Source organism: Oryctolagus cuniculus, chromosome 4, assembly GCF_964237555.1.
Source record: "Oryctolagus cuniculus chromosome 4, mOryCun1.1, whole genome shotgun sequence".
Lineage (NCBI taxonomy): Eukaryota > Metazoa > Chordata > Mammalia > Lagomorpha > Leporidae > Oryctolagus > Oryctolagus cuniculus.
In genome coordinates this window covers 173,088,765-173,111,025 of record NC_091435.1, presented here as the reverse complement: position 1 = coordinate 173,111,025, position 22,261 = coordinate 173,088,765, and the positions used below count along the sequence as shown (strand labels likewise).

Sequence of the window (22,261 nt, the reverse complement as noted above, 5' to 3'; positions counted from 1 at the left end):
CCTCTTCCTCACGCAGCTGAGTCTCACCTCCCATCATGCTCCGGACGCCGTGCCACCTTCCTGGACGCCACCACGTGCATTGTAGCCTCACCGCAAATTCCTATAAAGGGATGATCCCGGCTCTGGTAGGGAACAGTCCTCTCCTGAGGTTGCCCACACTCACCGAGAATGTACTATGCTCTGGCCTTTCAACAAATCCCGCTCCTCTGTTCCCTTCTACCCACAGGTCCCAGGTGTATTTTTTTTTAAATTTGACAAGTAGAGTTGTAGAGAGAGAGAGAGAGAGAGAGAGGTCTTCCTTCCATTGGTTCACTCCCCAAATGGCCACCAATTCAGGTGGCTTTGTGCCAATCTGAAGCCAGGACCCAGGTGCTTCTCCTGGTCTCCCATGGGGTGCAGGGCCCAATCACTTGGGCCATCCTCCACTGCACTCCCTGGCCACAGCAGAGAGCTGGACTGGAAGAGGAGCAACCGGGACTAGAACCCAGTGCCCATATGGGATGCCGGTGCCGCAGGCGGAGGATTAAGCTAGTGAGCCATGGCGCCGCCCCCCCCCCCAAGGTGTATTCTTACATACAGGAAAACAAGAACCCAGCCTAAGCTGGCTGGGGGTCCCTCAGAGCCCAGCCAGGGTGCCAGAGCTCCACACAACATAACCTGGATTCCCCACCCCCACAACAGATTTTGACCAGGACTTTGGTTTTCTGGCCAACAAACCTACTCATGGTGGCTTCATGGGGCTGTCGCAACCATTTTGTGACCCTGAGGCACCCAGTGTGAGAGACGGCAGTCTGTCGATGGGGCCACAGGGGAGCCTGGAAAGAGACGGTCCTTCAGGTCACCCGCGCAGCTGGCCATCACGGAGTGGATTTCTTCGAGGCTTCTTAGGTGCGACACAGAGAAAGAGGTCCCCGACCTGCGGGGCTGGCCTGGGTGTTCTGCTGGGCGGGAGTCATTTGCCCCAGTGACCTGCCTGGCCGCACATTCATTTCCCAGGAGGCCCTGGGCCCCAGGACATGGGCAATGGCTGCAGACCCGCGGCACCTGCACACCTGAGGGTCAGGTGTGTGATGCTAGAGAAACGCTTTGCAACCTAGGCTGTGGACAGGGCGTGGGCAGGTGTCTGACCGGGGGAGGGGCCAGCTAGCAGGCTGGGGCCGCTGTCCTGCGCCCGGGAGCAGCTGGAGGGCGGCAGGAGCAAGGGGGAGGCGTGGGGAGTCTCGCCCTGCACCGCGGGGCGGGTGAGGCTTGCGGGGCAGGGGAGGGAGGTACTCCTGGGCTGTCCCCCGCAGAGCCAGGGCCCCCCACGCTTGGGGGCGCGGCGGACCTGGCTCCTGGGCGCGCACAGCCCGCTGCGTGCGGGAGGAGGAGGAGCGCGGCGAGGCCGAGCCCCGCGGGCGGGGAGGGGGCGTGGGCGCGAGTTCAAAGCCCGGCCCCGCCCGGCCTCCAGGGCCAGGCGCGCGCGGCGGGGCCCGCGCAGGGAGGGCGGCTGCCGCGAGCGCGGTTGCTAAGCCCCGCGCCCCCGGAGACGTTCCCGGTGGCGGCCGCCGCCCGGCGCGGCGCAGGCCGAGACGCGGGGAAGGGCGGCGCGGGCCGGGAGCTGCGCGCCGCGCCCGCTCGGCCGTCGAGCCTCGTCCCCGCGCCGCCTGCCCGGAGCCCGCTGCCGCCGCACCATGCCCGCCGCCGAGCCGGCCCCGCGCCCGCCGCCGCCCCCGGCCCGGCCCGCCCCCGGCTGCCCAGCGCTGCCTGCCCCGGGTAAGCACCCTGCGCCCCGGCGCCGACCCAGCCTGCATGCCCCCCGGCAGGTTCTGGCGCTTCGGACGCCCCAGCTCCGCAGCCGGCTCCGTGCGGGACGGGGGCAGTGGTGCCAGAGCCCGCGGGGCTGCCCGGAGCGCGTGCGCGCGTGAGTGCACACCCGCGGCAACTCGCTTGCGGGCTGTTGTCCCCTTGCTTGGCGCCTGGAGGACCCTCCCTGGGAGACGCACGGAGCAGCTTTGCAGGTGCCCCGGCTGCAGGAGAGGGAAGGGGCTGGGAGGGAGCTGGTATCCGTCGAGTATCTCCAGCGCTTGGCGCCCCACCTAGCTTAGACCTCTTGGCATCCCCTCCACGAACCTGTAAGAAAGGTGGGACTCCCCCACTTCTCGGACGAGAAAACGCTGACTCCCCGGGCTCGTGCCTTGCCCAGGGTTGCCTGGCTTAACAGCGGCGGAGCTGGAAGTTGAACCTTGGTCTCCAGAGCTGAGACCCCTCTAGGAGAGGAAGCTCCTTAGAACCGGGTGAGAGGTCACAAGGGGACTAAAGACAATTAGGGACAACGCAGCAGGGAGAGCCCTTGGAAATAGACTGCTCCTTAGACCGCGTGGGCGCTCCCCCTGCTGTCCGGCTCTGGGGCCAGGCGTGGTGAGAAGGTGGCAGACTGTCCCGTGCTGGGCAGAGCGCTGGGACATCTTCCTGAGTGTGCACCTGCTGGGAGTGGGGTGAGAGGGTCGTGGAGGGGACAGTTGGTCGGTCACCCCTTGGCCTTTGTCCTCCCAGTGCATTCCATTCTCTTTCCCATCCTTGATGTCTTCTTGCCCAAGCTGACAGCTGTCAGACTGAAGCCGGGTCCCACCTTCGCGGCTGTTGTCGCTCACGGCACATCTGGCCTTGCTGGTGCTGGGAGCTGTGAACCCAGTGATCTGATCTGTTGGCTGTGTCATGCAAGGATCCCGAGGGTCAGGCCCCTAGAGCAATAGGCAGGCTTGTGCTTATCCTAGGCAGGGGTCCTGGGAGAGGAGTGCTGGGCTTGCCCGACAGCCCAGCTTTGGGAAAGAAAGCTTTTATGATTGAATACCTGGACTGGTGGTGCCATAAAACGCTTCACTGTTGAAAGGCAGAGTGGAAGGAGGAGGCAGAAAGTGACTCTGAGAAGCGCTTGGAGGGCTTGGCACCGTAGCCAGGTTCCTTCCTGCTGAGCGTGGCCGTCTGCTTGCACTTTGCTGCCCGGGGTGCTCTGGCTGCCCACTGCCAGGCCGTCTCTTTCTTTGTTGGAGGGTGACGCCCGGGCTGCAGGAGCCTGCTTTGCCCCAGCTCCCTGGCCCTTGGTGGGGAGACTGAGGCCTGGGAACTGGACGAGCTGTGTCTGCAGAGCGTCACTGGGGCGCTGTTGGCTTCCGCTCCACTTGTTTGTTGGCCTGTGTTCTACTTGTTTCTCAGCCGCTCCTTCACGCCCTCCCAGTTTTCCCGGCAAAGCCTCCCGATGCACTCGCCTAGGAATTCTACTGCCGATCGGATTCTGAGGAAGCCAGACAAAAGCACGGACCCCTGCCACTCTCAACACGCTTTCCCTCCTAGAATCCGGGCAGGACTTTAATTGTCAGTAGCGGCTGCCCTCTGCTAGCCTGTAGGGTGCCTGGACATGAACTTATAAAAGGTGGCGCCATCTCGCCAGGACTGCAGGCAGGGGTTCAGCGGCCGCGAGTCCCCCCGTGGCATGCTGTGGCATGGTGCCTGGGCGTGCTGCTTAGAGCAGAACCAAAATGGGCAGAACCTCAGTTGTCCCAAAATCTCATTTCTCGGCTTCTCTTAGGCTTTTTCCTGGTTCAATGGGAATGCCCCCCCTCCCCATGTTTTCAGGCTGGTGTTTTGCTTTTCTTGGGACGAGCTGGGTAAAGGTCTTAGCTTCTTCCTAAGGCTAATCAAAGGAAAGGGAAGGGCTGCTTGCCTGTGGTGTCACAACCCGCTACACACCGCGGGAGTGCTGAGTCTGGGCAGGCAGGGGGCTCGGCTCTCCCGCAGCCTGGCCTTCGTGCTGGGGTCATTGTAGAGAGGTGGGCTGCTTCAGCTGGGGGCTCTTGCTCCCTGGCCCAGCATCCCCTGTAGCTGGTATTTTGAATTTCTCCACCTTTTGTCGGTGGTGGCCATGTGACAGTGCCTACATTGGACCTAGTGGTTGGTGGAGCTGAGCCCCTGTCGGAGAGGCCTGGGGTGGGGGGTGCTTTGCGAGGGCGTTTGCATTAGCTGCCTGGTGGCGTGGGTCAGCAGAGGGAAAGGGTGGGGGAAAGACAGCTGTACTGGGAGCACGAGAGGGGAGCTGGGTTCTCCTTCGGGGGAGGGCTGAGGCCTCCTGAGCACCCAGGCAGTCACTGAACTCCTGGGAACCGCACTTGCTGCATCCCTCTTGAGTTAATAACCCTTGTCCAGCTGACCTCAGAGCGCTGTTCCATGATCAGAGGGCAAATGCTTTCCGTGACTCGGCAGCCACTTACTGTGCAAGCCCATAAAGTCCTTCCCTGGGGAAACTGGCAGTCTCTTGGGGGTAGCAGAGGCACCGTGATGTGGACAGTGAGTGATGGCGTCGAGAGTGGGACCAGCACAGCGAGGTTCCCAGGGCTGCTGGGGCTGGGCTCGAGGCTGGGCTCCGTACTCCGTTGGAACCGCCTTCGAACGTTGGCTCTCTCGCTTTACTGCCCTGCGATCATGGGCAAGCCACTCTGAACCTCAGTGTCCTTAGTGGTACAATGGGCACGTTCCAATTGCTCTGAGGACTGAGGGCTGCAGCGCACTGACCTCACATTGCACACGAGAAGTGCTGTAGTTAAAGGTATCTTTCAGGTGGAAGAGATTCTGTTTGGCTGCCTTGGGCCGGTGCTTTTCAAAGACGACTGGGCATTTGAATCATCTGGGCGCTTGTTAAGATGTAGACTTTTAAAAACATTTTTTTTTGACAGGCAGAGTGCCGTTGGTTCACCCTCCAATGGCTGCCGCAGCCAGTGCGCTGCGGCCAGCACACCGCGCTGATCCGATGGCAGGAGCCAGGTGCTTCTCCTGGTCTCCCATGGGGTGCAGGGCCCAAGCACTTGGGCCATCCTCCACTGCACTCCATGGCCACAGTAGAGAGCTGGCCTGGAAGAGGGGCAACCGGGACAGAATCCAGCGCCCCGACCGGGCCTAGAACCCAGTGTCCGGCGCCGCAAGGCGGAGGATTAGCCTAGTGAGCTGCGGCGCCGGCCAAGATGTAGACTTTGATTCAGAGGTGGAACCTGAGATTCTGCTGCTCCTGCTGGCTCCTGGCTCCTTGCAGGTGTGGCTTGTTTGAGTACAAGGCCCCAGGCCACTGCTTCCCAGGTGAAGTCCGAATCTTTCGCCCAAGAGCAAACGCTGTTTGGGGCGACCCTGGGGAGAGTTCAGGCCTCCTGGGCAGGCTGGCGTGGAGCCTCCGGGAACCTCTGGGGTCTTGGATCTCAGCCACTTTCCCCCAAACACCCTGGGACCAGTCCCCCAGGGGAGGGGCCAAACGCTGCCTACTTTTGCCGGCCAGCCTTGAGGACACAGGGCAGAGGGAGCCATGGCCATGTCAGTGTGTGATGGGTAGAGTGAGTGCTGTGAGCTAAGACCCCAACGTGTGACCAAGGGGTGGCTGGAGAGGAGCTCTGTCGGGCCCGTGGGTGCTGGAGAAGGCAGTGAGGGCGCTGGAAAAGAGAGCAAAGCTTCGTGGGGGTGACTGAGCTGGGTTTCCAATGTCGTGTTGTGGTGGCTGCCTGGAGGAGGAGGGCAGAAGAGGGGGGGGAATGGCGATGTGGAGTTAGGGAGCAGCGTGTGCACAGGTAGGGTGCCTTGGGACAGTGCGATGTGTGTGTGTCATTGGAGCCAGAGTCCTTTGGTGTGGGGAGTAGGGAGGGAAGGGCTTGGGGAAGGGGGCAGGGCCTGGCCTGTGAAGCTGAATAGGTCGGGGCAGGCTCTGGTCCTGCCACAAATCAGTGCACCCTGAGAAAGGTTGCCTGTCACTCACGCCGCGTGCCCCTCACAGGTCAGCGGAGCACCAGGGGGTGCGCTTCCCCCACTGCGAAGAGTGGGGGGTTGCACTGTTGCTCATGCCTGCGGCCATTGGCCAGGCCTGGCTGTGGGGGCCTTGCAGTTGGGGCAGCGAATGACAAGAAAGTTCAGGGCCGCCGTTGTCTGTTCCGCAGTTGTCTGTTCTGTGGCCAGAGCTGCTCGCAGGGGAGTAAGATGTGTGTTCCTTTAAAAAAGAAAAAACCTCGTAGATTCCTAGTGTTGACTTAAATCACTTTTATTACAATGTAATTCAAATAGATGGTAGCATTAAATAATTCTATATGCCTGTATAAATAAAATATCAGATGTTATACGTTCGGACTAACACCATAAATTTAATGTGATGGATGAAGTTATTTTTGCTAAAACTGAATCACATTTCTGTTTCTTTTTTTTTCCCCAAGATTTATTTTATTTATTTGAAATATAAAGTAGCAGAGAGAGAGAGACAGAGACAAAAGAGATATTCCATTCGCTGGTTTACTCCTCAAATGGCCACCACAGCCAGGGTAGGCCAGGCTGAAGTCAGGAGCCAGAAACTCCATCTGGGTCTCCCAAGTGGGTGGCAGGGGCCCCAAGTTCTCGGGCTGTTGTCTCCTGTTGCACGTTATCAGGGAGCTGGGTGGGGAGTGGAGCAGCTTGGATTTGAACCAGCGCTCTAGTAAGGTTTGCCGGTGTTACAAGTAGCAGGTTTAACCTTGTCTGGCTTGCTCAGGGTAAGCAAGTAGTGGGCTTACCTGGTGAGCCACAGGGCTGCCTCCCGCTGTGTCTGTCTGAGAGTGGTTAAGGTCCCCATGAATATGCTGTGCCGAGTGCCAGGCCCCGGCGTTGTGAAGGCTCAACTCTCTCACCAGTTTCCTATTAAATCTGATGTGTTCTTTTCTTTCTTGCATCTTTTAAAAAAAGATTTATTTATTGTATTTGAAAGGCAGAGACAGTGAGAGAAATCTTTCATCTGCTGGTTCACTCCCTAAATGGCCACAGCGGCCAGAGCTGGACTGACCCAGAGCTTCTTCTTGGTCTCCCACATTGGTGCAAGGGTCCAAGCACTTGGGCCATCGTCTGCTGCTTTCCCAGGCACATTAGCAGGGAGCTGGATTGGAAGTGAGCAGCAGGGGCTTGAACTGGCACCTGTATTGGATTTTGGCACTGCAGGTGGTGGCTTTACCCATTAAGCCACAGTGCCAGCCAGCCCCTGATACTAGGGGGCTGTGATAACTGAAATAGTATTGTGTAATGTGAACACACACTGATAATGCAAGAAAATATATAGCAAATGGGCAGCGCTGTGGCGTTGTGGGTTAATCCTCTGCCTGCGGTGCCAGCATCCCATATGGGAACCAGTTCTAGTCCCGGCTGTTCCTCTTCTGATCCAGCTCTCTGCTATGGCCTGGGAAAGCAGTAGAAGATGGCCTTAGTCCTTGGGCCTCTGCACCCACGTGGGAGACCTGGAGAAAGCTCTTGGCTCCTTGCTTCAGATTGGCACAGCTTTGCCTGGTTGCTGCCATTTGAGGAGTGAACCAGTGAATGAAGACCTTTCTCTCCCTGTCTCTCCCTCTTACTGTCTGTAACTCTACTTCTCAAATAAATAAGTAAATCTTAAAAAAAAAAGGAAATATACAGTGAAACTATGTGTTAAAACTTGGTGATGGTATAGTCTTTCAGATGACCCAGAATGTGTTTTTATTGATTGAAAAATAGTTTTAGGGGCCAACACTGTGGCTCAGTGGGTTAGCTGCCGCCTGTGACACTGGTATCCCATATCAGAGTGCCAGTTCCAGTCCCAGCTGCTAACTCAGTTCCCTACTACTGATGCACCTAGGAAGGCAGCAGAAGATGGCCCAGGTGCGTGGGGAGACCCAGATGGAGTTCCAGGCTCCTGGCTTCAGCCTGGACCAGCCTGGGCTGCTGTGACCCTTGGGATTTGGAGCATGAACCAGAAAATGAAAGATCTCTCTCTCCCTCTCTCTCTCTCCCTCTCTCTCTCTCTGTCACTCTACCTTTCAGATAAATAAAACATATATTTATAAAAATATATATAAAGTATGTATTGTATAATCCATAAATTATATATTATATAAAGCTAAATATTATATGCACACATATATATTCTTTTTTTTTTTTTTTTTTTTGACAGGCAGAGTGGACAGCGAGAGAGAGAGACAGAGAGAAAGGTCTTCCTTTTGCCGTTGGTTCACCCTCCAATGGCCGCCACGGCCGGCGTGCTGTGGCCGGTGCACTGCGCTGATCCGATGGTAGGAGCCAGGAGCCAGGTGCTTTTCCTGGTCTCCCATGGGGTGCAGGCCCAAGCACTTGGGCCATCCTCCACTGCACTCCCTGGCCACAGCAGAGAGCTGGCCTGGAAGAGGGGCAACCGGGACAGAATTCGGCGCCCCGACCAGGACTAGAACCCAGTGTGCCGGTGCTGCTAGGTGGAGGATTAGCCTATTGAGCCGTGGCATTGGCCAACACATATATATTTTCAAAGATTTGTCATGAAAGTGAAAGCGTGGTGTTCAACAAAGAACAACTTTTGAGGACCTGTGGATGCTCTAGGAGGTGTCTGGGGTGCCTCCGGGTTTGAGAAGCAGGTAGTGGCCACTAGGGGTGACTGGAGTGGGGAGAGAAGGTGGGCTTCGTGGTTCAGAGACCTCACTTTGTGCAGGGTGTGTGGGAGCAGCAGAGCGGGAGAGGGAGGTTAGAGGTGGCCGACCCTGGAGCGCTGGATTTGAGAGGCGTTTAGAGCCGGGATCCGCAGGACTTGGAGGCTGAGTGATGGAAGGGAGGAGGAGCCGGGTGACCCTGTTGTCAGGTTGCTGACCTCACCGACCAGGGTGAGGACCCCAGGTGTCCACAGCCAGCGGAGAGGAGGTGGAGACCAGAGCCTGCTTCACCTGTCCTTCCTCCCGTGCGTGCTCCGAGCCGATTTCTAAGCAGCTGCCGCGTCTTGCGGTGTCTGCTCGTTCTTCAGCGGGACAGTTATCAGTGCTCATCAGTATGATTCCAGTGGCTTTCTGTGTGTTCTTCCTGTGCCTGCTGCTCTGACCTGCTGGTGTGGGCCCCGCCAGCACTTCCCCTAATTGGGCACATACTTCTCCCTTTCATGCGTTCAAAGACAGTGAGAAAACTGAGAAGACTGTGCGTGGCTCTGAGCTAGAAGCTGTCATCCGGGTAACGTGAAGTCAGTTATGTGTCTCTAGTTTTGAGGAGCGCAATCCACCAACTCTCCACTCTCTGTGTTTTGGGGCACAGAGGCTCAGAGCTGTCTCAGGAGCGAGCAGATATGCTGCAGGCGAAGTGATCCCTAGGTAATGGCCCAGCAAGGAAAATGGAAACTCCACACTTGAGTGAAGAGACAGGCAGAGCGCCGGGAGCCATGCAGACACGTGCATGAAGGGAGCCCACCCGGAAATAAGTCCTGGTGGCTGCTGGAGTGAAGTCTGGTGTCAATCGAGTTTGCAGGATGAAATATTTTAAAATGGAAATTAGTGTTCCCTCCCTCTCTTCCTTTCTACCCTCCTTCCTTCCAGATTTATTTATTTGAAAAGCAGAAAAAGAGAATGGAGAGACAGAGAGCAGTCTTCCATCTGGTGGTTTACTCTCCAAATGACTGTAACAGCCATGAGTGGACCAGGCTGAAGCCAGGAGCCTGGAGCTCCATCCAGGTCTCCCATGTGGGTGGTAGGAGCCCAAGTACTTGGGCCATTTGCTGCTGCTTTTCCCAGGTGCAGGGAGCGGAATGGGAAATGGAGAAGCTGGGACTTGAACCGGTGCTTCGTCGTGGGATGGTGGCAGCATCGCAGGTGGTAGCCTAACCTGCTGGGCCCAGTGCCGGCCCCAGTGTTTCCTCTTGGTATAAATGAGTAACCCAGTGCACCTGCCAGTGGAAGCACCTAGAACAGACTGCTGCGAGTGGCTTTTACCATCCTGTTCTGTTTCATGACAAACCTCTACTCCCTCACTCCCTCAGTCTCAGTACAGGCATCGTCTTCAGGGTACAGCCCCTGAGGACCCTAATGAGACCTGAGGCCCCTACTCGCTCACAGCTCAGGTCTCCCCAGAGGTCCCTGCAAAACCGAGGCCAGGGTGCCGGCAGCACTCACCTGCTCCTTCCTGCCACTGCCTAGCCTCCGCCTGGAATCCCCATCAGCACCGCCTGGAATCGCCTCCCACATCAAACTCAGACCTCGCGCCTGGCTCTGCTTTTGGAGAGTCCAGCCCAAGACTCTTTGGGTTGGTTGGGGTCATGTGATGAGCTCCGGCCACCGGAGTGACACCGCGTGTCACTTGTCCCGTGAGGCAGTTGGGAGCCAGGGCACCGCTGCTGTGTCTGTCTGCTGCCTTGGAGGCCGCGTGCCTCCAATGGAGGAGCTGATGCAGGAGGCTGCTCAGTCCACACTGGAATCCCGATGTGCAAGGAACCTGCCTGTGGCAGCCCCCAGCTCCGTGGCTCCCATCTGGTCCATAGCGTCAGCCATGTCATCAGGTGCACGTCCGTGGGTTCTGAGTCTTTGACCTGTGATGTCCTTCAGTGCTTCCATTTTCAAACTCCTTTCCTTTTTCACACTTTGATTAATAGTAAAGCAACGTTTACAGGTTTTCCCTGGTTTTCAATTCATCTGCAAGTTATTGTGGGATTATTACAGAAGTCATACAACGTTACGTTCAAATGACTAACGAACTGCCTTCTTGATTGGTGTGTAATCGTCTTTTATTGTACATGAAATTCTCAGGTGCGCTATTATCTATCTGGGGGCTGGCATTTTGGTGTCTCCTTGAATTCTTGTGCAAGTACCAAGACGCCGTGACTGTAGCTCGGGAATACATTTCACTGCGTTCGTTACTCATTACTCGTCTTCCCTGGAAGATTGTGTTAATGCTTAAACTGCATCACATCCTCCGGTAGGAACTGGGGAGAGCCGATGTGTTTAACTTTTCAGCACTGCACGTTCCGGAGTGGAGTCATTTATGTGGCTTTTTGGATTCCTGTCCCAGTCTTATAGTTTTTCTTGTGTTGATCATAGGTGTATTGTGAAAGTTATTCCTGTTGATTTTTATAAATAGTGCTACTTTTTCATGGTGTTTTCCAGCTTCTTGCAGTTATGTGGGGGACTGTGTGTGTGTGTGTGTGTGTTTGTGAGCATATGTGTGCTGCTATGCATACAGAAAACTAGAGTACTGTTCACCCCGTATATCCACAGGCTTTCACCCCCTAAGATTTATTGGTTTATTTGAAAGGCAGAGAGAGACACAGAGAGATCTTCCATCTGCTGGTTCACTCCCTAAATACAACAGCCTCGGGTGGGCCAGGCTGAAGCCAGGAGCCCGGAAGCCCGTGTAGGTCTCCCACATGGGTGACAAGGTCAAGTACTTGGTGCATCCTCTGCGGCCTCCTAAGGCACAGTGCAGGGAGCTGGGTGGGAAGCGGAGCAGCAGGACTTTTAACTGGCCCTCCAGTAAGGGACCCCAGTTTCACTCACTGCGCCACAACCCCGGCCCCAATGTCTGTAGATTTTGCATCCTCAGATTCGACCAACTGCAGATCAAAAGCATGAGAAAGATGTTGCTTCTGTATGGGATACATCCAGACCTTTTTAGTGATTCCTGAAACAGAGGCAGTGGAACAACTGTTGACTTAGCATTTGCATCGTATTAGGGATTATTTAATCTAGAGACCATGTAGAGTGTGCAGGAGGATGTGTAGGTTCTATGCAAATGCTATGTTGCTTTGTACTAAGGGCTTCATCATCTACTGGCTTTGGTAGCCGTAGGGGTCCTAGAACAAATCCCCTACTGGGGGAGGAGTGACTGTAATTAATGTTAGTATATGTAGTTAACAGTTTTAATCTTACAGCTCACTTCTTGCTAATTATATATATATTTAAAGATTTTTATTTTAGAAAATGAATCTTGGTGAAGAATGGGATGGGAGATGGAGTGGGAGATGGGATGGTTGTGGGTGGGAGGGTGGTTATGGGGTGAAAGCCACTATAATCCAAAAGTTGTACTTTGGAAATTTATATTTATTAAATAAAAGTTAAAAAAGAAAAAGAAAAAAAAGATTTTTATTGAAAGGCAGAGTTACGGAGAGGCACGGGCAGAGAAGAGGTCTTCCAGCCACTGATTCACTTCCCAAATGGCTACAATGGCTGGAGCTGTGCCAATCTGAAGCCAGGAGCCAGGAGCTTCCTCCAGGTCTCCTGTGTGGGTGGAGGGACCCAAGGACTTGGGCCATCTTCCACTGCTTTCCCAGGCCATAGCAGAGAGCTGGATGGGAAGTGGAGCAGCCAGGACTCGAACTGGAGCCCATATGGGATGCTGCACTTCAGGTGGTGGCCTCTCGCTGGCCCCTCGAATTATATTTGAGAGTAAAAATGTCTGAAGCTCTTTCATGAGAGTCTATGAACTCTGATTGTGTTTCCAAGTATCCCAGAGTAGGCACACATGGTCCAAGTATCCCAGAGTAGGCACACATGGTCCAAGTATCCCAGAGGAAGCACACATGTTCTAAGTATCCCAGAGGAAGCACACATGTTCTAAGTATCCCAGAGTAGGCACACATGTTCCAAGTATCCCAGAGTAGGCACACATGGTCCAAGTATCCCAGAGTAAGCGCACATGTCCTGGAACTGAAAGACACTCTCGAGGGAGGGGGGCTACCCTGGGGGAGGATCCACAGAGGAGCTGGCGGGCGGTAGGAACTGTAGGACCTCACTCCACCCGCCAAGTGCAGAGTTACAGGTGCTGGGAAAACCAGCAGCTTGGGCTCATGTGTGTGTCTGAGACATAATCTCGCCTGCCCGCGAGCTTACCTGTTAGTGTCTGGCTGGTCCTAGATATGACCAGCCCAGACTTCAGACCTTCCTCGCGGGCAGAGGGCTCTTGCCAGTAATAAGAGGCCTGCTTGTTAGCTCTGAGTCTGGGTGATAAGAGATGATGTCAGAGGCCACCACGGCCACGGTGACGCTAAAGACTGACCCGTCAGGCTGGTTAGCACAAAGCTAAGGGAAAGGCCTCCATGTCTCTGAGCAGGGTCTCAGCTTGAGTATGAATTCAGAAAACCCAAAGCGCTGGATTTGTTAATTTTCTTGAAAAAATTATTTTTATTTATTTGAAAGGCAGAGTGACATGGAGAGAGAGAGAGAGAGAGATCAATCTTGCATCTGCTGGTTCACTCCCCGGATGACCACAGTAACCAGGGCTGGGCCAGGCTGAAGCCAGGAGCTTCTTTCAATCTCCCATGTGGGTGCAGAGGCCAAAGCACTTGAGTCCACTTCCACTGCTTCCCAGGTGCGTGAGTGGGGAGCTGGGTTGGAAGTGGAGCAGCTGGAACTAGAACTGGCATGCTGATATGGGATGCCAGCATTGCAGGCAGTGGCTTAACCTGCTGTGCCACAGTACAGACCTCCCAACCCCCTAGATTTGTTAACTTAAAAAGAGAAACAAAAACATCAGGTGCATGAGACCGAGGCTCCCTTTTCTGTTTGGAGCTTGGGGTCAGCTGCTGCCCAAGGATGCAGATCTAGCTGGTGCCGCGGCTCACTAGGCTAATCCTCCGCCTTGCGGCGCCGGCACACCGGGTTCTAGTCCCGGTCGGGGCACCGGATTCTGTCCCGGTTGCCCCTCTTCCAGGCCAGCTCTCTGCTGTGGCCTGGGAGTGCAGTGGAGGATGGCCCAAGTACTTGGGCCCTGCACCCCATGGGAGACCAGGATAAGTACCTGGCTCCCGCCATCGGATCAGCGCAGTGCGCCGTCCTCGGCGGCCATTGGAGGGTGAACCAACAGCAAAGGAAGACCTTTCTCTGTCTCTCTCTCTCACTGTCTACTCTGCCTGTCAAAAATAAATAAATAAATAAATAAATAAATAAGGGTGCAGCTCTCAGGGGAGTCTGATTGGCATGGGTGCTCCAGGTGCAGGGGCACACACTACGCCCTGGAAACTTGTCATGCCTTTTCCTTAATGCTGGTCATACTAACTCGAGTTCCAACGATCATTTCTAGAAGGACTGTTGAACTGAACATGTTCCACTAGCTTTGAAGATGGTGTTTTCAAAGACATTCTGCAGCAAGCAGGGAAAACAGAGTGCACACGCACACAAAAGGAGGAGACAGGGAGCCAGTAAAGAATCCCAGAATCGCTTGCGAGACCCCTGCAGGCCCTGTGCTCCCGGGAACATTCGCTAGCTGCTTCCTTTTTTCCCCAGACGCTTTGCTGTGTTACAAAGCAAGGACAGCAGTGGCTGCCTGGGTCTCTTTGTGCTTAGGTGTTTGTGCATTCCCCCTCTTGTTGCAAAGACTTTGCTAAGCGGTTTTCCCAGAGAGGAGAGCTGAGTGTTGGTTTTTGTCGAGGTGTAGGGGGCTGGGTTAGAGGGCACAGGGCGGGGGGCAGCTGTCCCTCTGCCTTGCGCTCTGTGTGTTCACGTGTCCACACACACGTGGGCGCTCGGCAGTCTCCGGTGAGCATGTTAACCATCACAGACAAGACACACACCGTGGCTTTTTGTTCCGTGGGGTGGAGGGGTGGGCCTTCCATGTCTGTCCATCCTGGGGAGAAAGGAGAGTTTTGCGTTTCCCACACTGCCTGAGTAACTGTCAGGGACTTACCGAAGTCTCCGGCTCCCTGGCTGACTCCATCGGAGGTTGCCAGTGTGTTTTCTTAACCCACAATTAACTGCCATCTGCTAAAATTGCAGCCAGTAATTGTCACATCCTTTCATAGCTTTTTAAGAAATTTTTTTTCTCCGAAATGTTCTTACAGTTCTTTTCCTGCCCTCGACAATATCAGTTTTTAGTGTAAAAGCTATAAAATTAGAAACCGGGGAAATCATTGCTGATTACCATGAACCGTTCCTTCATTCACACACATCTATTTATTGAGTACCTGCTGAATGCCTCTGGGGCAGGCACCGTCATTTTAGTTAATTGAAATTGAAATTGAAAATAGCCCCGTACAGCCAGCAGCTGTGGTGTCAGACCGTGAGGGCTGGAGGCTCGGGGAGGCGGTAGGCAGTGTAACATCAGATCGAGGCTGAGGAGAGGAGCAGGTTGGCTGAGTGAGGGGCAAGGGCCGACTGGTGCCTCCAGGGGAGTCCTCCTGGGCAGTGGGAGATGATCCGCTGCAGACCCCAACACGGGCAGGGAGACGCACCTGGGAGAAACCCCTTGGAGGCTCCATGGCCACCTCTGGGGAGCTGTTTGCCTGCGACTTTTTGATGCAGTGGGAGACAAGAAAGGTCTCTGCTCCTGCGTCCCCAGGGCGCCGCAGAAGAGTCAGTGCGCATCCTTGTTTTAAAAGTTAAAGGGCTTTGGTAGATTTGGGCCTTGGTTTCCCTGGAACCAGAACCTGAGGTGTGGAACCCTGAGCGTGTGATTATTGGGGGAAAGCCTTTGAGGGGAGGGCATTAGAGATCGGGGTGGAGGGTGAGGGGGTGGAGCTATAAGCAAGGCCTGGGGCTCAGCTGGAGTCAGGGCTCAGCCCAAGCCCCTGGGCAGCTCTGGAATGAGCGTTCACCCCAGAGGTGCCCCACTTTGGGGCAGGAGGTGGGTCTGTCTTAGCCCTTCCTGTTGCTTGTCGGTTAGTCATGGATTACAGGCTGCCCCTGTGAAGGCAAAGCTGGGTGCGGAGCCCCCTGGGTGCAGCAGCTTCAGGCAGTGTGGGGTAGTGACTTGAGGGTGAGTTCAGCAGCCACCAATGCGAGCAGGAGCTGCTGGTTGCCGGGGGTGAGTCCATGACGCTGTGCTGGCCCTAAGGAAGCTGATGGGCGAATGACTTACGATAGATTCAGGAGGGGCCGGTGCTGTGGCACAGCGGGTTAACTCCCTGGCCTGAAGCTCCCACATCCCATATGGGCGCTGATTCCAGACCTGGCTGCTCCACTTCCAATCCAGCTCCCTGCTAATGCACCTGGAAAAGCAGTGGAAGATGGCCCAAGTCCTTGGGCCCCTGCACCCGTGTGGGAGACCTGGAGGAAGCTCCTGGCTCCTGGCTCCTGGCTCCTGGCTCCGGGTCGGCACAGCTCCGGCCATTGTGGCAAGCTGGGGAGTGAACCAGTGGATGGAAGACCTCCTCTTCTCCCTCTCTCTCTCCCTCTCCCTCTCCCTCTCCTCTCTCTCTCCCTCTCCGTCTCCCTCTCCTCTCTCTCTCTCTCTGCCTTTCCTCTCTCTGTGTAACTCTGACTTGCAAATAAATAAATAAATCTTAAAAAAAAAAAAAAAGATTCAGGGGCAGAAACAGATGAGCAAATCCCCAGTACCTGATCGCTTGCATCACCAGCACATTGCAATGACTCCGTAACAGTAACACTGACAGGAGCACTAACACACTTTCCGTGGGTTTATTGGGTTCTGCCGGGTGACACCTGTTCGTTGCCAGCCTTCCACCTACCTGTCCTGTGCCTGCGCATCTGGACTCTGCAAGGAAGACCCGTGTATTCAGTCGGCTCCATGCTTACAAATCACACAGTTTTGGCAGGTGCCCAGAGACAGCGTTGTAGGGAATCCTGAAGAAGCTTAACTGCAACCGGAGAAGCCAGAGGTTGGCAGGGTAGACCCCGATCGCTGGTGCTCTGAGAGCAGCAGTGTGTGGCAGCACATTTGCAAGACTGGCCAGAGGCTGCGACACAACACGTGGGCCGCCTGAGGGAGCTGTGCAGGCCTCTCGGCAGGGGAGCAGTGTTGTCCCGGTGCCACGGTTGTCAGTGTGATGGTGCTGCTGTCCGCGTGCCTGGGACCCTCTGCCTGTCACCTTGCTGCACTCCTTGCGGCTGGCAGGAGACTGGGTTGGTGGTGGCCGCGCAGGATCTGTCACCAGCAGAGACATGGGGGAAGCCCCTCTTGGCTCTGGGACTTGGGGTGGCTGTGGCACCGCTGCTGGAGCTTTCTGGAGTCCGACAGATGCCTGCTACGCTCAGGGTGTTGGCACCAGGCCTTCTCTACTGTTAACTTTTTTTTTTTTTATTTTTGGACAGGCAGAGTGGACAGTGAGAGAGAGAGACAGAGAGAAAGGTCTTCCTTTGCCGTTGGTTCACCCTCCAATGGCCGCCACGGCCGGTGCGCTGCGCTGATCCGAAGCCAGGAGCCAGGTACTTATCCTGGTCTCCCATGGGGTGCAGGGCCCAAGTACTTGGGCCATCCTCCACTGCCTTCCCGGGCCACAGCAGAGAGCTGGCCTGGAAGAGGGGCAACCAGGACAGAATCCGGCGCCCTGACCAGTGCTGCAGGCGGAGGATTAGCCTCGTGAGCTGCGGCGCCGGCCTCTACTGTTAACTTTTCATTTTCATTTTATTTGAAAAGCAGAGGGAGAGAGAGAGAGAGAGAGAGAGGTCAATCTTCCATCCATTCGTTCACTCCTCAAATGCCTACCGCAGCCAGTGCTGGGCCAGGTTGAAGTCAGTAGCCCGGGGCTCAGTCTGGGTCTCCCGTGTGGGTGTCAGGGAGGCAGCTACTTGAGCCACGTGTACTGTCTCTCCAGAGTGTACACTGGCAGGGGCTGGAGTCAGGACAGGAACCAGGCCCTCTGATAGGGGACGCGGGCATCCCAAGTGGCGTCTTCCCTGCCACGCCAAGTGGCCACCCCTTCCCTCACCCCTTCCCGCCTGTTAAGTTAGAGGAAAACCAAACCCATGGAAGAAAAGCTTGCACCTTAATCTGCTTTATCCCATGTCACTCTTCTGTGTTCGGAATCTTTTATTTATTTATTTATTTATTTGGACAGGCAGAGTGGACAGTGAGAGAGAGAGACAGAGAGAAAGGTCTTCCTTTGCCGTTGGTTCATCCCCCAATGGCCGCTGTGGCCAGCACACCGCGCTGATCTGAAGGCAGGAGCCAGGTGCTTCTCCTGGTCTCCCATGGGGTGCAGGGCCCAAGCACTTGGGCCATCCTCCACTGCACTCCCTGGCCACAGCAGAGAGCTGGCCTGGAAGAGGGGCAACCGGGACAGAATCTGGCGCCCTGACCGGGACTAGGACCAGGTGTGCCGGCGCTGCAGGCGGAGGATTAGCCTAGTGAGCCATGGCGCCGGCCTCTGTTCGGAATCTTAATGCGCATTGGGGAGTTGCTTCTGTAGCTCACCCTGTCTCCCAGGACTTGGGGAGAAGCTTGTCCGTCGGCTGCCTGCTGTGGGAACACAGGGTGACTGTGTCTGTCTGCAATGCTGGTTTAACAACTAGGGCAGAGCCAGCGACTGTTCTGCATAGGCTGATGGCTCTCGGTCCTGCTCTGTTTCCTCCAAATGACCCCACGGGTTTCGCATTTTTTCCTGGCTGTAAATGACAGTCCCAAGCCTGTCAGACCCAGTGTTCCAAGGCTCGGGGCCTGTGGGCGGATGGCTTCAGGGCTCGCTAACCAGCTGTGTGGCCTGGGCTAATGGCCTTCTTTCTCTGGTGTGCTGTCGCGTCTGGCAGTTGGAGATGCTGTCTTGTCAGTCCTCACTGGCAAAGGTTCGCACGGCCTTGGTGTCTGTTGATAGGCCACGGCATTCCTTTTGTTTACCAAGGATTTGTATTTCGGCAGAAGCAACTGGCGAGCATTTTTTACCTGCAAATCCAGCAGATCATGTAGGTGACCAGGAGTTGACTGTTTCTGGAATGTTCTCCCTCAGTCCGATGTACCTGAAGCTCAGATAAGCAGCACGGTGGAGCTACTTAGGTTGTCTTCACGTGTGAACTTTGATGGTCAGATGTGGCTTTTTGGATTTCATCCATTTCACTTGTCTTATTTATTGGCATAAAGCTATTCATTACATTTTCTTATGATTAGTCCCTACTCACAGCCGTGTTTTCCAAATGTAACATCTGGCAGATAGGAGAGAAGTGGGTGACATCATTTCGTCTTATTTTACTTGCTTCTAACTTAGTTATGTGTCGTATTTGGAGGTTGCCTTATCAAGAAGTCCAAGTCCTTAGGGAACCACTTGTCAAAGGGTCTGCAGGCTGTTTGCCTCCACCATCCTGTACAGTGAGGGGGTTTCTCCCGTCTCTCCGGTGCGCGTCTGCGGGATGACGAGGCAGTCTTTGGGCCCAGGCCCCGAGAGCTGGCTCAGACGTCCCAGGTGTCTGCGTGCAAGGAGTCTCCCTTCCTCAAGGTAGGAAAATGAGGCAGCTGTGCCCGGTCTCCCCGGGGAAGAGGGAAGAGGAAAGCATTTGTTCTGTGCGTGGTCGCTGCTGTCCCGCCCAGGTGGTTTATGACACGGCTCACTGGAGACGAGCGGGCTGATGAAGGCCCCTGGCGGGTGTAGCAGACAGAAAAGGCAGCTGGAAGTCGGGCACCTGTCTAGTTACCTGCAGGGGACGTGGTCCCCAGGAGGGCCGAGCTTTCATACCCCCCCCCCCAACACCCCAGCAGCACCCAGGAGAGCACAGCTCAGCCCACAGTGAGGTTGCCGTAGCTGACAGCTCGGCTGGGTAATCCAGGTTGCAGGGAATGACAGCCGGGCCTGGGAGCCGTGCCCTCTCGGAATTTTACTGAGTGTGTGATGCAGCCCTGGGTGAGCTGGGAGGAAACACGGAGCCTGGAGTGAGACTGAAAGAGCAGCTGTCCCCAGGGAGAGCTGTGGTCACAGTGCACCTGCACCGGATGGCTCAGGGATGGACGCGTGGGGGCCAGGGTGGGCAGCATCTGGAGAGGCCCCCCGAACGCTGGCACAGAGAGCCACCGGGGAAGGGGACCCTGTCGGGGAAGGGGAGCTTCAGGGAGCAGGCAGCTGTGGGGAGGAAGAGCCTAGGATCGGGGAGAGAGAGGGTATTGTTCCAAGTGCAGGCACATCGGAGGTCCCCAGCCCTGGGAGCAAGGGAGTCTGGCTTCATATGGATGCCCAGCTGACGAGTGCCAGCCGCCTCCCCCCAGGCCTCTGCCAGTACCCTCAGGTCGCCTGTGCTCAGTACTGCTCTGCCACCACTTGTTATGCATTTCTGTGCCCTCCCTGTGCTGTCTCCCTGAGACCCCTCCCTGCCCTCCTCTGACTGAGGCTGCCTGCGGGTGGGCAGGCAGTGAGCTGGGGCAGACGGTGCCTTTTCCTGCCACACCCGCCTGGTGCCCAGAGGCTCCCACTGGCGATTGCAGCGCAACTCCTGCGGCACCTCTGCTAACCCCGAGCTCCAGAAGGGCTCTGCCAGTACTCTGGAATCGGAGCACCGGGCAGACGCCACGCTCCCCCCTCTTGTGTCCTTCCCCCCAGGCTGTGTCGGCCTGGGTGTCCAGAGACACCTGTGTACAGACGCCTCCTCTTTTCTCTCCTTCTGCTCAGCCCCTTACCTGTCCTTTTGGTCACCAGTGCAAGTTATCTTGGAGACATAAACCATCCCTGGGCCGCAGACGGCCCAGGACCCCAGTCTGGATTTCCTGGGTCCTGCTGCCACACTTTCAGCATGCAGCAAGTGGCCAGGTGCTAGCCGGGGGCCTCAGATCTCTCCTGTTGTGATAGCGTACTTGGCGTCCACCAATCACTTTGCAAAGGCAACGATATCGTACAGCTGTGCGTCTCAGACCAGTGTGTCACACCACCTGAGGTCTCGCTGAGATGCAGAATCCAATTCCACAGGTCTGGGGTGGGACCTGCAGTGCTGCATTTCTGGTTTTTTTTTTGTTTTTAAATTTATTTTGAAGACACAGTTTTATATATATATATATATATATATATATATAGAGAGAGAGAGAGAGAGAGAGAGAAATAGGTAGATAGATATAGAGAGAGAGGGAGAGAGAGAGAGATGGAGATATCTTCCATCTGCTGGTTCACTCCCCAAATTGCCACAATGGCCAGGGCTTGGTCATTTTGAAGCCAGGAGCTTCATCTGGGTCTCCCATATGGGTGCAGGGGTCCAAGGACTTGGGCCATCTTTCTCTGCTTTCCTGGACCTTTAGCAGGGAGCTGGATCAGAAGTGGAGCAGCAGGGATCCATATGGGATGCTGGCATTGCAGGCAGCAGCTTAACCCATTAAGACACAGAGTTGGCCTCAAAATTCCGATCTCTAAGAAGCTTCCAGGTACTATTGGTGCTGGTGGCCTACTGCAGGTGGTGAAGGGGATATTCCATTTCTTCTTAGGCCACTTCGTCATAGGACTCTTTTGGGTGACGGTTATTAAGAAACAACAGATGCTGAATAGGCTCCTCTTATTTCCTGAAAGTAGGACAGAAGCTATTCTTCGCGAAGTTGTCCCTGTCGTTTCTCTTGTACCTGGCAGGCAGGAGGCTCTTAATACTGTGGCGAGGACTCTAGGCTGTCATCAGCCCAGAGGCGGCACCGGGGGGATCTGCCTACAGACTTTACTGCTTCTCCCTGCCTAGTTACCTGTTAGTGCCCCCAGAAGCTAAAAACCCTTTTCCTTTGTCACTGGAGATTTATCACCCTTTGTTAAAGTGGTATAGATTTCCCTAGTCTTACTACCTTTTCAGGTTTTCTCTTTATTAAAAGCTCCCATGTGCATATGAAGTAAACCTTTTCTCCTTGTCAGTCTGTTTATTGTCAGTTTATTTTGCAGCTTTCCAATCAGTGCACCTGAGAGAATACAGGAAAAAGATTTTCTCTCACCAATGGTAGTCCAAATTCTAGATCCTTCTCTGTGTCATTTCTGTTGTACTGCAAAGAAAACTCGTTGGCAAGGGAACCGTGGCTGGGGTTTTCGTTTCATTGTGGTAGGGATGCCATGTTTTGATAACATAAGTTACTCAGTCACTTACAGATGACCAGAACTCCTAGGAAATACTCAGGAATTTCATTCTGTGGCTTGCTCCTCAAAGTGTGTTCCAGGGACTGCCAGCAGCAGGCTCTTGGGCCATATCCCAGATGCACCGCCCTTTTCCAAGGTTCCCAGGAGATTTGTACACATGTTGACATTTGAGAAGCCCCATTACGTAGAATTACAGAATACGGTAAATTGGAAAAGGGAGCAGCTGGTTAAGCCACTTTAGCAGGTTGGTGACGGCAGGCGACAGTTCATTCCCTGATTCTCTGTAGGGTGTGACTCAGTGTCCTGGGGCCCCTGGGAAGACGGGAGAATGCTTGTGCATGGGGCACGAGGGTGTTTTCAACACCACACAGCCAGCAGAGGTGGTGAGATGATAACATGGGTGCGTATGTGGGCCCAGACCAGGGTGACTAGGAGAACTACTGAAGGGAACAAGGATGAGTGTTTAAATTAAGGAGAGGAATGTTCACTTAAAAATATTCTTGTAGGGGCCAGCGTTGTGGTGTAGCAGGTTAAGCTGTCTCCTGCAGTGCTGGAATCCTGTATGGGCACCGGTTCAAGTCCTGGTTGCTCCACTTTGGATCCAGCTCCCTGTTAATCTGCCTGAGGAAGCAGCAGAAGATGGCCCGAGTACTTGGGTCCCTGCACCCATGTGGGAGACCAGGATGGAGTTTTAGACTCCTGGCCATTGCAGCCATTTGGGGAGTGAACCAGCAGAGGGAAGATCTCTTTCTCTGTCTCTCCCTCTTTCTCTCTGTAACT

The 22,261-nt window shown here is 55.1% G+C and overlaps 1 protein-coding gene across 1 annotated transcript in view; it reads left to right on the top strand.

Moving 5' to 3' along the window:
• The first annotated feature begins 1,558 nt into the window (after positions 1 to 1,558).
• Positions 1,559 to 22,261, top strand: part of DCLK3 (doublecortin like kinase 3) — a 48,018-nt gene continuing 27,315 nt past the window's right edge. The window contains exon 1 of the mRNA XM_070072954.1: positions 1,559 to 1,755. Within this exon, the coding sequence (XP_069929055.1) occupies positions 1,674 to 1,755 (82 nt within the window). The 5' untranslated portion in view covers positions 1,559 to 1,673. The remainder of the gene's footprint in view (positions 1,756 to 22,261) is intronic.